The 14,648-nt window shown below is 35.0% G+C and overlaps 2 protein-coding genes across 2 annotated transcripts; one reads left to right on the top strand and one right to left on the bottom strand.

Annotated features, from left to right (window-relative positions):
* The first annotated feature begins 5,659 nt into the window (after nt 1-5,659).
* On the top strand, nt 5,660-8,261 carry LOC141594021 (senescence-specific cysteine protease SAG12-like). The gene is made up of 2 exons (XM_074414239.1): nt 5,660-6,210; nt 7,231-8,261. Exons 1-2 carry the CDS (start codon nt 5,727-5,729, stop codon nt 7,818-7,820), a joined length of 1,074 nt encoding a protein of 357 aa, XP_074270340.1. The 5' UTR covers nt 5,660-5,726; the 3' UTR covers nt 7,821-8,261.
* A 260-nt stretch (nt 8,262-8,521) lies between these two features.
* On the bottom strand, nt 8,522-9,670 carry LOC141594516 (putative F-box protein At3g52320). Its single transcript, XM_074414531.1, has one exon. It carries the CDS (start codon nt 9,668-9,670, stop codon nt 8,522-8,524), a length of 1,149 nt encoding a protein of 382 aa, XP_074270632.1.
* Nucleotides 9,671-14,648: the final 4,978 nt, after the last annotated feature.

Genomic DNA, 14,648 nt, shown 5'->3' with positions numbered 1-14,648 from the left:
GGTCACAAACTTATCAGACTTCTACCTTAGATAAATAGTGATAGTAACCAACTATTGCTTTCTAGCTAGACAATATTATGCCTTTTTTTATTTTCTTACTCAAATAATTTTGTGGCCAAATATATACAATATGGAGCTAGTAACAAGTTTACTAGATTCGGTCACAACATAATCAGATCTGGTCACAAAATAAAGAATATCATGTTTATTTAGTCACAAAATTATCGGACTTCTCCATTAAGTAGATAGTGATCAACTATTGCTTTAAAGACAATATTACGCCTTGTTTATTTTTTTAGTCAGATAATTTTGTAGCCGTATGTCCATAATCTGCAGTTAGTAACAAGTTTACTTTATAGCAGCATATCATGAAACCATTTATGACTAAGAAAATTGACTTTGTAGCCAAATACCTGCAACATGTAATTCAGAAAATTAATTTTGTGACCATAATGACTAGTAACCATTGTATGCTGCTAAATAGTAAAGATCGTGTCTTGCTTATAAGTTCCCCGACAAATCCACGGTCTTTCAAGTAGAAGAGAAAATAGCATGTTTTGCTTATAAGAGCGTAAGAATGGGAGTGTATGGGAGCTCGATCTCATTTGTTTTTCTTTTAAAGGAACGTTTTGACTTTCGTTTTTGTATCCCGCTTTTCTTTCATTGTCTACGCCCCTTTGTAGTTGGATCAAGATTACCTAATCAGTTTCGGTTGAGAGAGTTGTGCAAGATTACCTAATCAGTTTCGGTTGAGCATTATTTGTTAGACATTGTGACGCTCTTCTATTGTTGAAATAAGATTGGACCTCTTCTAGAGATCTTGTATACGCCTGGTCCATTAACGACCTCGCTTCGGGTACACTATGACATTTTGTTATCAGATTGTTGAAGTTTGTAAGAGATTGGCGCCGGCAATTGACTGCCTCATTAATGCCCTCCGTCTATTATTATGAATAATGTTATATGGTAACATAGTAACCAATAATGGTTACAATGTGTACGATGGTTATTAGGATATTAGGCCCATTAGGCCCGACTATTATTAGGTTTAGGTTACGACGGCTACCGTCTAGGGTTTAGAGTATCGTCGTCTATTATATATATCGTCATGTATTCTCATGAGATCAACAACTACCAATAATACATCTCTTATTATGCAATACTATTCCCTTCTAAATCTTAACATGGTATCAGAGCCTCGTTCTTGAGGTCTCTATAAACCGCTTCCGCATTCTTACCGGTGGGTGGCCGGAAATTTACACCCACCGGTAGGATTTTCAACCACAAATAATAATTTCTATTTAAAAAAAAAAAAAAAAAAAAAAAAAAAGAAAAGAAAAATTCGTCCACTGATGGTGTTGGTAATTTGATAAAATACCATTGAAGTTATCAATGATATGCTTTCTGTGACATTCAAATGGATATGTTTCCGTTTGATCGAAATTTGTCATTCCCAGATTTCTTTTTGCTGAAAAAAAAAAAAAAAAAAAGCTTCTAATAATGTTTTTATCCTTTTATCGAGATTGCTCTAAAAGAAAATTTTCGATTTTTTATCAAGGTGGTACAAAAGAAAAGAAAAACTGGCGAGTTACGCAAGAAAATTGTCTGGCGAGACCAATACGCACTGAAAAAAACTGGCGAGTTACGCAATGAAAAGTGTCTGGCGAGTCCTATACGCAATGAAAATTGTCTGGCGAGTCCTATACGCAATGAAAATTGTCTGGCGAGTCCTATACGCACCCCTTACCACCCTGTGAAGATGAGAAGATTTTCCGAAGAGAGATCGAGATGAAGACGTTTTTTAATTGATTATGGTTTTATTGTAATTCTCCAATCGTAAAGTTCGTACTATTTACTGCCTTTACGATTGCGGGAGGGTATTAGGATATTAGGCCCATTAGGCCCGACTATTATTAGGTTTAGGTTACGACGGCTACCGTCTAGGGTTTAGAGTATCGTCGTCTATTATATATATCGTCATGTATTCTCATGAGATCAACAACTACCAATAATACATCTCTTATTATGCAATACTATTCCCTTCTAAATCTTAACAATGGTTGATACGAATTATATATGACGACATTAGGGTTAAAGGAAACGTTCATTACCTTTTTTTAAGAGAATGAATTAATCCATCGTTCAAAACAATGGAACCAACATCATCTTCAACATCGCCTCTGACGTGATTATCATTTTCATTTAATGGTGGGCTTAGGTTACCGTCATTATGGGGTGTAAATATGGTATTATCATCGTCTTCCACGCAAATGGGATGGTTGATCATCTTACAAACAGAAAAAAAATGATGAAAATGATTGATTGGCAGAGTTAGGAGATGAAGACGAATTGATGAGTAACAATGGTGAAATCGTTGTGTTTGTATATTTGCTTAACGCGGGAGACTAATTGAAAATATTTTAATTAAAGTAAGTGTATTATTATGTGGCTGATTTTGTGGAAACTTTTTTAATTAAATCACATGACTAATTCTATCCAACCCATATTAGTTGCTAATCAGATCTAAATAACCAACATCCGAGTCCGTTTCACTATTGTCATATTTACAACCGTTATAAACAAGAATTTGCGATAAACTATTATGTGTTGCTCTTAACAAATTTTTATCTTTATAAACAAATTATTCCTACACTTTAGTCCAAGTGTTGACATTTTTTTCCTTAGGCGGGCCACTTTAGGCCTTAATAAATCAAGGATATTTTTACGTTCTACTCTCGTGTTTTTTTGAACACAAAATCTCATTGAAGACGGGCGATATTCGTCACAAGCTTGTGACGGATACCGTTTCCTCTCATAAAATACCCATTGAGAGGTGAGTGGAAAGCACATGGGGGTGACCCACCTTGTCCCCTCTCCCTTTTTGTGAGAGGTCTTCAGCTTGTGACGAGATTAGCCCGTCACAAGTAAGACGCTTTGTTTTTTGAAATCTATGTGAAAATATCAAGAGTACCCATAAACTTTTATTAAACTTTCAAAAATATCCAAAAGGTAGAAAATCCATAAATTTAACTATTAACGGTAAGAGGAGTAATTAAAGTGGTAGTTAAAGAAACAATACAAACAGTCGTTAGTTATCAAGAGTGCAATGTTAAACCGAATAGTTCAGAAATTAGTTTAGACCTCGTGCAATAAATACAAAATATATATAATTTTTTTCTTTTTATAAATAAATTACTTATATAATAATAATAATATTTCATTAATTGTTCATATTTCTTATTTTGCTTTGAGAAAAATAAAGTTGTAACTGACAATTAATGAACCTAGGACTTATTGTCCAGAATACCTCCGTCTTAACCACTACACAAAAACATCTTTGGTTAATGAATGAATTGAGAATGTGCTGAAATGTATTTTAGACAAAATATTTTTTATACCAAAAAGGTAATGATTTCAACATTAAAATTTTCTCAATTTTTTTGTCACGAAAGTAAAAATAGTAATGTACAGTTTTGTTTTATACGTAGTATGTGTCAAGTCATTCTAAAATAATAGTATTTGGACCGAAATCCGGTCCATGGATGTCCGATTTATGATAAAAATATGGCCAAGTATTTTCTCTACATTTTGGTGAAGAAAGGGCGCATTTTTGAACTTAATGATGAACACAATTGAATGCATTTCATCGCTTTTTGAAATGTCATCACAGCAAGCCTAACTTCCAAGCCTTATAACTTAAGTTATACTCATGCAAATCCTTTGATTCTTACGTCATTTGAAAGGTTAAGGTTTTAACTAGATCATAGATTTTGAATCACCACAATATCAGTTCTATAGCTTGAGTATGGGCGATACAAACCGCCTATGAGTTTCTAGACAACTTCTAACCTATCAACATTAAACGTTGAATAACTCAAGATTTACGCAATGTTTAATGTTTATTCTTTTTTGGAAATGAAAGTTAACTTCATTAGCTTTCAAATGAACTATCATGGGCCTTGAGATTCATCTGCAGCTAAGAGATATGGCTCCTAAAAGGTGCTTCTAAATTCCTGAGATGTTTTCCAACCGGGTTTTGGTCCGTCTTCTGTTTTGGGGTTCAATTCAAAATTCGTCTAAGAACCTATGGTATGTACAAGGGTCGCTTTCAAGTCACTTTCAACCTTCCTAAATTGTCCAAGACAACTCTAACGGTCCTTGTTGCTGCTCATGGCTCTTATCCTACTCTTGGCTCGTCCTTGTGAGGCCGGTCTCCAAGGAGTCTACTTTAGCCTTAAATAATGATTGTCTCATTAGTTTGCTTTTGCTTGTTTTTAGTCTTTTAATTTCAGCTGTAAGGCCTTGGGCTGTTGATTTTTGTCCCTTTAGGAGACTATTTTGAACCCTTGGATGTAATGTTAGATCTATGGCTAGGATTGTATTAATGGCTTTATATAAGGAGCTCTTAACTTGTGTAAAAATCAGTTTTTGAGAATCATATGAGAGGTTTTGAAAACCCTTAAGTCCTTTTGCTTAGTGCTTGGACAATCCCATCTTTGCTTAGTGCGAGAGACTTAATACCATGATGACGAGATAATATAGACGTAATAATCCTAAAAGTAGAAGAATTGAGTGTTTGACCCTTTATTTAAGATGTTTTAGCCTACTAATTAAAACGCAGTAATAATAAGTCACGGGTTTAATTCCCTTCGACCAGATATTGTATCGGCCTTACGCATGTAACAATCAAAATAATTAAGTGATGGGCCTGATTGACCCCTGTTGCACTTGCTCGAATTCCGCGAGAATCCATCATTATTCCCTTATTTCACTCGATGGTATCCACTCTCTTTTAATAACTGAAAAAATCGTTAGATTTCCAAGCTAAAGAATCTCAACAAGTTATATCCAATATGTCATACTCCTACGAATTATGTTAACATTCTTAAATTATTGCTTAAGCATAAAATCTCAACTGAAAATATGATCACACCTACTTGCAGTTAATAGATTATCCAACCAGTTATAGTACAGCGATGTAGAATTTGAGCTTTATAATAAAGCACTCGAGTTTTGATTTTAAGAATTCGAGTTATACCATAAAGTTTATGCACTCACCTACATAAACATAAAAAATATAAACCTTAAGAAAGTTCAGAAAAATTATACATAAACTCATTTAGATATAGATGAAAGTTAAGAAAAATTATACATAAATTTAGTTAGATATAGATTGGTTGTATGATGTTATTATACTAAAATACTAATGCTATTATACCATTGGAGCCATTATATTGTCTGGAGGTATAGTGTTATTTGTGACTTGTTAATTCGTATTTTAACCTTGAGAAGTTTGACATAGTATTTTTTTCCATGCATTAGAAAACTTTAATTTTGTTCACTAATTATTCCTTGTAATTATTCTTTTAAGATTGTTTATACTCTATATATTATTTAAAAATACAATTCCGTCTTTTATTTTATTAATAAAACTAATTATAGTGATTTCTGACCTCATTCTCAATTTATACTATCAACTGAGCTTCTTAGTCCATGAGGTAGTTGTTATACTATCCAAGGTTGTTAGCAAGAGATTCTTCCTAGATTCAATGATTAACTACACATGGTAACAAATTAACATCTTCATGGATAATATATTTTTTTTAAAAACCTAAATCAATATATTCTTTTAAACCTAAATCAGATGTGTATAAATTAATTAATAACTTACTAACCCATTTTTACATACATTTTTCAAAACCTAGAGATATCCTACTTAGATTTCCATGGCTTTCACTAACATATTCTACTTTGCCCTAATCCTTATTCTCGCCTACAAAGCCTCCAAAACAGTCTCACGTCCTATCGAAAACAACACCACCACGCTATCAACGAGACCGATGCACAATATGAGGCTCATGCACGAGCAATGGATGGCTCAATACGGTCGCACGTACAAACACGTGCAAGAAAAAGAGAAACGTTTCAAAATCTTCAAAGAAAATGTGAAACGTATAAATAAATTTAACAATGGCCCAACAAAAAAATCTTATACGTTACGCATCAATCAGTTTACTGACTTAACTTCAGAAGAGGTTCGATCGAGTCGTAAGGGGTCGAGGGGTCAATTGAATCCACTCGACGCGTCCATGACAAAGGAGTTAAATGCGAGTGCATTTAACTTTTATGGTGACCAAAGTAATATTGCGTCTTTTGTGGATTGGAGGATGAGAGGAGCAATCACTCCGATTAAGAACCAAGGGCAATGTGGTAAGCAATAATTACTTCCTCCGTCTCAATTATTTGTTTACGTTTTATATTTATAGTACCTATTTACCTATTTATGTTAGTTGTATTCTTTCATTTTTCATATTTGTTTGCTTATGATTTTATTGAAGTGTGTATTTTCGATCGAGTGACCGATTTTTAGTCCTAGTAATATTCTGAATTTTGTGTAAAATAATTTTATTTCGGATTATTTTCATTTAACTATGGTAATGCCTCGATAATGAACGGGTTGTTTTGAGTGGGACTGCGTTCCCCATTTTCTATTTGAACTATGTAACTCGGATTTACTTTTGGCTTTTACGCCGCTCTCCCCCGACCCGCCCCCGTGATGTACTGAACCTTGAACTCTGTCCTTTCTTTCATTTAAAAAAAAAAAAAAAAAAAAAAAAAAAAAAAAAATGAATTATTGAATTAATGAGTCAATTCAGATCGAGTCATGTTATTTCGTGTCAAGTCATTTCCTGGTGCACTCTATGGTCTATTAGGTCATTTTCAAGTTACGTCCTTTAGAATAGGGCTATTGTGACTTTTTCGAGTCTTATCATTTTTTAGTCAATTTATGGACTATACAGCCAGTTGTATACGTTGTACGGTGTTGAAATATGAAATTTGTGATTAAGTATCCGAGCTTTATATTAAAAAATACGAGCTTTATTAGAAATTATTGAACTCATCCATTTACACATTAAAAACATAAATTTTTGAATTAGCTCAGAAAATTTTGAATTACACATTAAAAACATAAATCTATGTGTTTTTTAGTTGAGTCAAAATTTTGAAGAAATTTGTTTCAAATAATTGAGTAGGTCTTGTGTAAGGCGATTTTGCACTATTATAATGGTAAAACGGATCTAAACACAACTGAATTAGTGGATAAAAGTGATATTGAAAAATCCCGTTATATTTAATTTAATTCTCCAATTTTTGTATATTTTTTCTAAATAATTCCATTCAAATTAATTATTTCGCAATTAATAAAAAGTCCAAAAAATTAAAATGCAGGATCATGTTGGACATTTGCAACAGTAGCAGCAATAGAAAGCATAAACCAAATAACAACAGGACAACTAATATCCCTTTCAGAGCAAGACATCCTAGATTGCCTAGACACATCCGGTAACGGTGGTTGCAACGGCGGTGTTATGGCCGAGGCCTTCAATTTCATAGCACAAGGTAACCACCTTCCTACGGAATACGAGTACCCGTACCAAGGTGGCAGGGGTCAATGTATGATGCCACGGGGTGGCGAACCAGGCGGAGTCACTATTAGTAACTGGAAATACTTACTACAACCTAATGACTTTGCCTCGCTTAAGAGCGCATTGAACACGCAACCGGTGGCCATTAGTATTGACTCAAACTCGTTCGATTTTGATCATTATGGAGGTGGGATTTATGATATGCCACTAAGATGGAATTATAATGATCATGATCTTCTTTTAATCGGGTATGGTACCGATGAAAATGGGATTGATTATTGGTTATTGAAGAATTCTTGGGGAATTTATTGGGGTGAAGAGGGTTATATGAGATTGCTTATGGATGAATATCAATGCCCTATTGCTCAAAATGCCTTTGTTCCTGTCATGTAATGCATGACTTTTAGCAGTGGCGCAGTCAGGAACTGAATTCAGTGAGGGCGAACGAGTAATAGTTTAAGGGAAACTCGTAAAAAGTTTTTAAATTTTGACTAAAAACTTCGAAATTTTTGTCAGTGTCCCTGATAGCCCCCCTAGATCCATCACCGGAAGATTTCTATTTTAGAGACCTTAATTATGTGATTAAGGAAGATTTTAGTTTTAGAGATAGTTAATTATTCGAGGAATGAAGAAAATAAGTTAGATAGTTATTTAGCATCGTTAGTGTTGTGTTAAGCGGTTTTACATTAATATAGTGTAAAATTGTTTGACACATGTACGAAGCATTTGTGTTTTTAGAGTTGTTAGTATTTGTTTAAGTAATTAGGGCACTCTCGCTTAACTAATTAAGTTTATTTTCCTAATGTAAACTAGTGTTATATCCGTCTCAAAGGAGACTGATTGTTCTTTGTGTTATCTATAGGAGCCTGATGCAAGAATTCTGAGCATAACAATCTTAAAATCTCGGAAATAGTCGAATCCCAACATTCATATAGGCAAATATAACAATCTAGAAACCGTAATCAACGTGATGCAAGTATGTAACAAACTAACAATCTAGAAACCGTAATCAAGAACACAACAACAACTACGCATTAAAATCTCGAAACCCAACATTCATATATATATATAGGCAAATGTAGTAATCTAGGATGTTACTTTATGGCGAAATTCTCAAGATCATACGATGAATACAAAAACTGTCGTCGTTGACATAGTCCTCTGGGATCAATCCATCCAACAAATTGTACGAGGATGCTACCTCCTGCAACAGCTATCTCATAATTCATTTTGCGAAAATTATCATTAGTAAACTTCCACATTTTCCAAGTCGCATTCATCGGGTTTTTATGGTTAAGTAATGTCCATTGTTCTACCTCTCGAGTGTCATGACTTTCCACCTTCCAAATAAACAAAGTCGGACAGTCTTTCAAAGAAGTCAAATAGTATTTGAATGGCCTTCCACTCACGGGTATCCTAACAAGCTCGAATTGTCTGGACGCCTCGCGATTCAAATCAAAAGCAGCAACGGTTAGCACTTTAACAGCCTTAATTATTTTTTCACGGACCCAATAAATCACTCCGTCAAAACAAAGGTTATTGGTGCTACTACACATAGGCAACTTCTTGGTCACTGAACTAGGTAAAGATTTATAGTCAATTGGGTTCCAATATTTCGATCCAACCGTTAATATCGCGGCCTTTTTAGCACATTTTCTTGTGCTTTCGTAAATAATACTCAGAACTTTGAATACCTTATTTACAGGATCAAACCCTAATGCATACCAGAATTTGAAAGGATCCACAGACTTGATAGTTATTGCAGGAAGGCAGATAAAATCCCGGGTTTTTATGTTTAAAAGACTGGCACGAGTTGTATTTGGATCAAAGAGACAAATAAGGTCGTTGCATATATTGGACATGAAAATATCATTTTTCGTAGGTAAATCAGTGAAATATTCGTCATGCCCGTTAATCCAGGAGTCAGTTGTTTTGCGGGCGTTGTCATCGTTGATCTTGATTGAGATAATCGAGCCTTCGCTCCAAATAGTCGAGCATGCCACAAAGGCAAGTTTTGAATGCTTATCATATGAACGAGAGTGTTTAACCAAGAATGCTTGTATGGTTAATGTATCATTCCAGTGTTTTGAAACACACTTGCATCTCGACAATGACTTGAATGGCAGCCAGGACAGAATTTCAATCTGAATTTCGTCTGGGATGTGTGGAATTGATGCATTGCTCGTATCGGACTTCCGTCTTTTAACTCTGCGTCTAGGGTTTCGCTTGATATTCATCTCCATGAAAGTATCAAATATTCAAGTAACCTTGAATAATTATTAAAACTCGCAAAATTTCTTAAATTAAGACGGTTGTTATTTTGATCAAACCCGCAAAAAAACTCAAGAACTTTATTATAACACGATTAAAGAAGCCAGAAGCCACGAAGTGTATACGTGAATGCATCGAAAGGACTCTGCACAAATAGGTTAGAAACCAATAACCATATATTCCAATTTCCAACCGTGTCCTTATTGCCTTTCCTAATCCTACTATAACACTAACAATTTTCCTTAACTATCCCAACACAATTAGGAAACAAATAAGTCCATTGAGTTCCTCGGTTTTTCTAACGTATACGCAATACGCCCACGAGTTAGGCCATATAAAAAAAATCATACTTCTCTAACATAAATAGAAAAAGCTAACCCTTCTTCCTACTAGTTAAGCCTGAATGGTCTGGCCTAAATCTTATTTCGACATAAAAATTACGTTCCCAAAATTGACTCGAATGCCAACCCGAAAATCATCTGATCTAAGATTATATAATTGCGATATTGACTAACTAGTGAAATAAAAACTTCATTGGTATGACCGATAACAATCCGAATGACTTGATTCGAAAATAACCTAATTAAACGCAAGGACATTGCCAAAGTAACCCATTTATTCAACTCATAAGATCCAGTTAACTAAAACGGTTTTTATTCGATCAAAACCGTGACACAACATTAAATTAAAAGGAACCCTACTTAAAACTTACCCCGCGTTACAACACAAATATTATCCTACAACCAAGTGTATAATAACATTGTACAACCGCCTCAAAGTTATTGAGCTCTTACACAAAGTTGTTGAGTTATTTTACAAGTTTGAGCTATTTTACGAAGTGATTGAGCTTAATAATTATTCTGTTAAGCTCAATAACTTTGTACCATAGTTCGATAACTTTGTTAATAGAACTCGGAAACTTTATAATAAAGATCAACTACATTGAATATGTTGTATATATACAACCCGTTATATAATATATTAACTGGCGTTACAATCAATACTATATATTGAACCCAGAAACCAAGGGACTTCAATGTAATTAAAGAAAATTATACAAATTAATTATACTACATAGTTTGAAATCACTAGCACCGTGTGATGGACCCGATTAAGGGATCTCAATGCAAATATTATATAGTTTGGGTTAAAATTAAATTATATAGAAGTTTGGTAATTTTCCTAAACAATTATAAGAGACTAAAACATGGTCAATTTTCTTAAAATAAAATAATTAATTAAGATGGTCAATTTCCTTAAAATAAAATAATTAATTAAGATGGTCAATTTCAAGGAGACTAAAAGAAAGAAGATGCTTGATAATTTTCCTAAATAGTTATAGAAGACTAGAAGATGGTCAATTTCCTTAAAATAAAACAATTAATTAGTATAAACATGCACACTTACGGTATTAATTATTATCATCATAAAATTATATGTTAAATTTAAAATTTATGCAATTTTATTAAACTTTATAGTTTGTTAGATGTATAGAGATGATCATTATTTAACATACAAAAATATAATATAAGTAGGTTATAAATAATTCAAGTTAGATTACATAATATATAATATTGCATAATTCTTTCGATTTGATTTAATGCATATATGTAATATATTTACATAAATATATAATCCTCTTAAAATTGCATGCCTAAGTAGTAAAAGTAATTTCGTCAGTAAAGAAAAGAGTTGTAGTAACATTGGGTATAGTTATATAATAGACTGATAGTAATCACTCATTTAAATATATAGTAAAAATAACAATATTATCAGCGAGATTAGTAAAAGTGGTAGAAACAGCAACAGGAGTAGTGAAATAATCAATATTAATGCTACAATAGTGAAAGTAACAATAATTACGACGGGAGTAGTGAAATTATCAATATTAATGTGACAGTATTGACAGTAACAATAATTACGGCGGGAGCAGTGAAAGTAACAATGATTACCGGCAAGTAATGAAATGTTATTACTATTTTTATTAATAAGAGTAAAATATTAATAGCGGGAATAGTGAATTTGTCTCAAAATTTATTTCATCGTAGTTTTAGGATATGTCATAGAAAAATATATTAATGATAAATTTACGGGGTTATGCAACTTTAAATAATGTTATTTAATGAAAAAAAATTTAATGGTAAGTAGAGGTAGCCCGGGCGAAGCCGGACACCAATACTAGTCATTGTAATTGTAGAAAAGGGTATTTGACTATTTGTACTAACTATCTATGGCCAGTCACAAATTGTCATTTAGGACGGAACTATCTGTATTATAGAAAAGACAAAAGAATAATGCAGATATAATAACAATATGTTTGCCATATGTATGTAAATGAGTGTATATTTGACTCGTTTTAATCTTAAGACGGATATATACCCGTCTTAAGAGAAACTTACCGCGGGAAACTGTATTTCAAGGGTATCCTAATTCCCTTTCCTATCTGTTAGAATTCTATTATCATCCTATAAGCCGCAAAATAATACTTTCCAAAATAAATAATTCTAAAAGTCATAATTGATAACGTTGATGCATTGAGAAGAGATCGATCAGATGAACGCTAAATTGACGATGACTTTAATCTCGAACCTTAACATTAACAAAGGGCGCGTGTGCGCCGTAAGGTACCATCATATTTGTAAATTACGGGGTAGTAAACTATAATATATTACTCAATGGTAAACTTCTCAAGATCATGAAAAAAGTACAAAGAATCCTTGGGATAATTAATCGGATCCGAATGTTGTAATAAGGTGCTACCTCCTGCAACAGTATCCCAACAAGCGCAGTAAGGTATAATAGACTATAATACTGTAACACCCCCTCATACCAAGGTACCTTACCAGGACCACCCAAGTATGAAAGACTGTTACCATCTCGGTTGCCCGAGGTTAGTACATATCAAAAGCGTCTGAACTGAGCACATTTATTAAAGTAATGTAGAATGTAAAGTTTACAATATCCAAATCCAAATGTTGCCTAACGAATACAACTTCAAAGTCTTAATAATAAAAGGAAACTCGCTAAGACTTAGACGGTGATGCTATGACTCGTGGTGACAATGCTCCCAAAGAAATCCCCAAGCTCTCACTAGCAACAACCTGTCAAGCCTGCTCACCATCCCCGAATGGATCACCGCAGATTACACAAACAACAACGGGCCGGTATTATGCAACAACAAGACAAAGAAATGCAATACACGTCCGATCATCGTCAACTCCCAATCACCCTGCCTCACACAGTAACTGACTACACACCAAAGTGTGTAGCCCTGCCAGATTACCCATCGCAACAGGTAATCCTCGCCGCCAGTGGGTGACCGCAGCCGATCCCACCTAGTCCAGCTCCTCAACGAGCGACAATAATCCCTGTCCCTTAATGTGCACATCCCCTCCCGTGGCGGGTTCCACGGAGGGCGAACTAGGGTGTGAAGCCACTCCCGCAAGTGACTCCACCACAATTCCAAACACATGACATTACCGTCATCTCAATCCCCTCACACCAACACTATCACAACAATCTCCATATAACGATGATCAATAGACAACGATAAATACAACAATATGTCATGTAAAGCACATCAATCGAGTAGGAAACCCTACCTTAGCAATCACAAAGAGATGCAAGCACGGACAATCAAAAAGGCTCCTCTACGAAGTCTTCTCCTATACAATGATCACACAATACCATTACACTTTGTACAATTCCCGACATTCCCTTCCCATATAAATGTACAGTAACCCAAAATATACAACAATTACAAAGATAAAACTTACCAACAGTGCAACAAGAGTTATACGGAATAATCACCGCTAGAATCCACACAAAGATGCTATGAAATGCTCAAGGGAAGGATTAGGGAATGATTTGGATGTGATTAGGGTAACGTAGAAGTGATAACGCTTGAAAACTGATATTAGAAAACTGACGCGGAAAATATAAAATAACCTAATCATTCCCTAATCAAACCGTCGAAATATAACCTCGCCAAACCGGACACTCGGTCGAGTGTGACGACACTCGGCCGAGTGGTCTACACTCGGTCGAGTGTTCACTACACTCGGCCGAGTGTTCCTCGGCAGAACCGAAATAACTCACGCAAAGAGCACTACTCGGCCGAGTAGGCTCTACTCGGTCGAGTAGGCTCCAAAGGAAATCCGTAGTGTTACAATCTTTCCTCCTTAAAAAGAACTTCGTCCCGAAGTTCACACTCAACTATACACAAACACAACACCACGACACAAGACTCTAACAAACACATGAGACAATTCCAAGGAACTACACGAGCATCACTACAAATTACCCAAAACACCTCTCCCGACACGAAACAACCAAAGCAAAGAAAACACAAAACACTATCGCGACCATCTCCTACCCCCCTAAAAAGACAACGGTTACGTCCCCGTAACCAAACATACCTGATCAAAAAGGTTAGGGAAGCGGTCTCGCATAGCTTCCTCGGTTTCCCATGTTGCTTCCTCCACATTATGATTAGACCATAGGACTTTGAGTAAGACCGTCTCACCATTCCGGGTCTTACGAACCTTGCGATCAAGAATCTCCTTAGGAATCTCGGCATAGGATAAGGATTCATCAAGCTCGATGTTCTCTATCTCAAGGATGTGCGACGGATCACTTACATATTTCCGGAGTTGAGACACATGAAAAACATTGTGCACTCTATCCAAAGCTGGTGGTAGAGCTAACCTGTAAGCTACCTCGCCAACACGGTCCAAAATTTCATAAGGGCCTATAAACTTTTGGCTCAACTTACCCTTCTTCCCAAACCTCATAACACCTCGCATAGGTGACACTTTCAAAAGCACCTTGTCACCAACTGCGAACTCAATGTCCCTGCGGTGTAAGTCGCCGTAGCTCTTCTGACGATCTTGAGCTGCTCTCATCTTTTGTCGAATCAACTGGATTTGCTCAACCATATCTTGAACCAGC

Source organism: Silene latifolia, chromosome 8 (assembly GCF_048544455.1).
Source record: "Silene latifolia isolate original U9 population chromosome 8, ASM4854445v1, whole genome shotgun sequence".
Classification (NCBI taxonomy): Eukaryota; Viridiplantae; Streptophyta; class Magnoliopsida; order Caryophyllales; family Caryophyllaceae; genus Silene; species Silene latifolia.
The sequence above is the reverse complement of the archived record's forward strand: the minus strand, read 5'-3'. Positions and strand labels throughout refer to the sequence as shown.

Bases quoted from the DNA above. Each gene is read 5' to 3' on its own strand.
- LOC141594021 (XM_074414239.1), top strand. From the start codon at position 5,727: ATGGCTTTCACTAACATATTCTACTTTGCCCTAATCCTTATTCTCGCC. The intron at 6,211-7,230 runs GTAAGCAATAAT...ATTAAAATGCAG, and splicing joins TAAGAACCAAGGGCAATGTG to GATCATGTTGGACATTTGCA.
- LOC141594516 (XM_074414531.1), bottom strand. From the start codon at position 9,670: ATGGAGATGAATATCAAGCGAAACCCTAGACGCAGAGTTAAAAGACGG.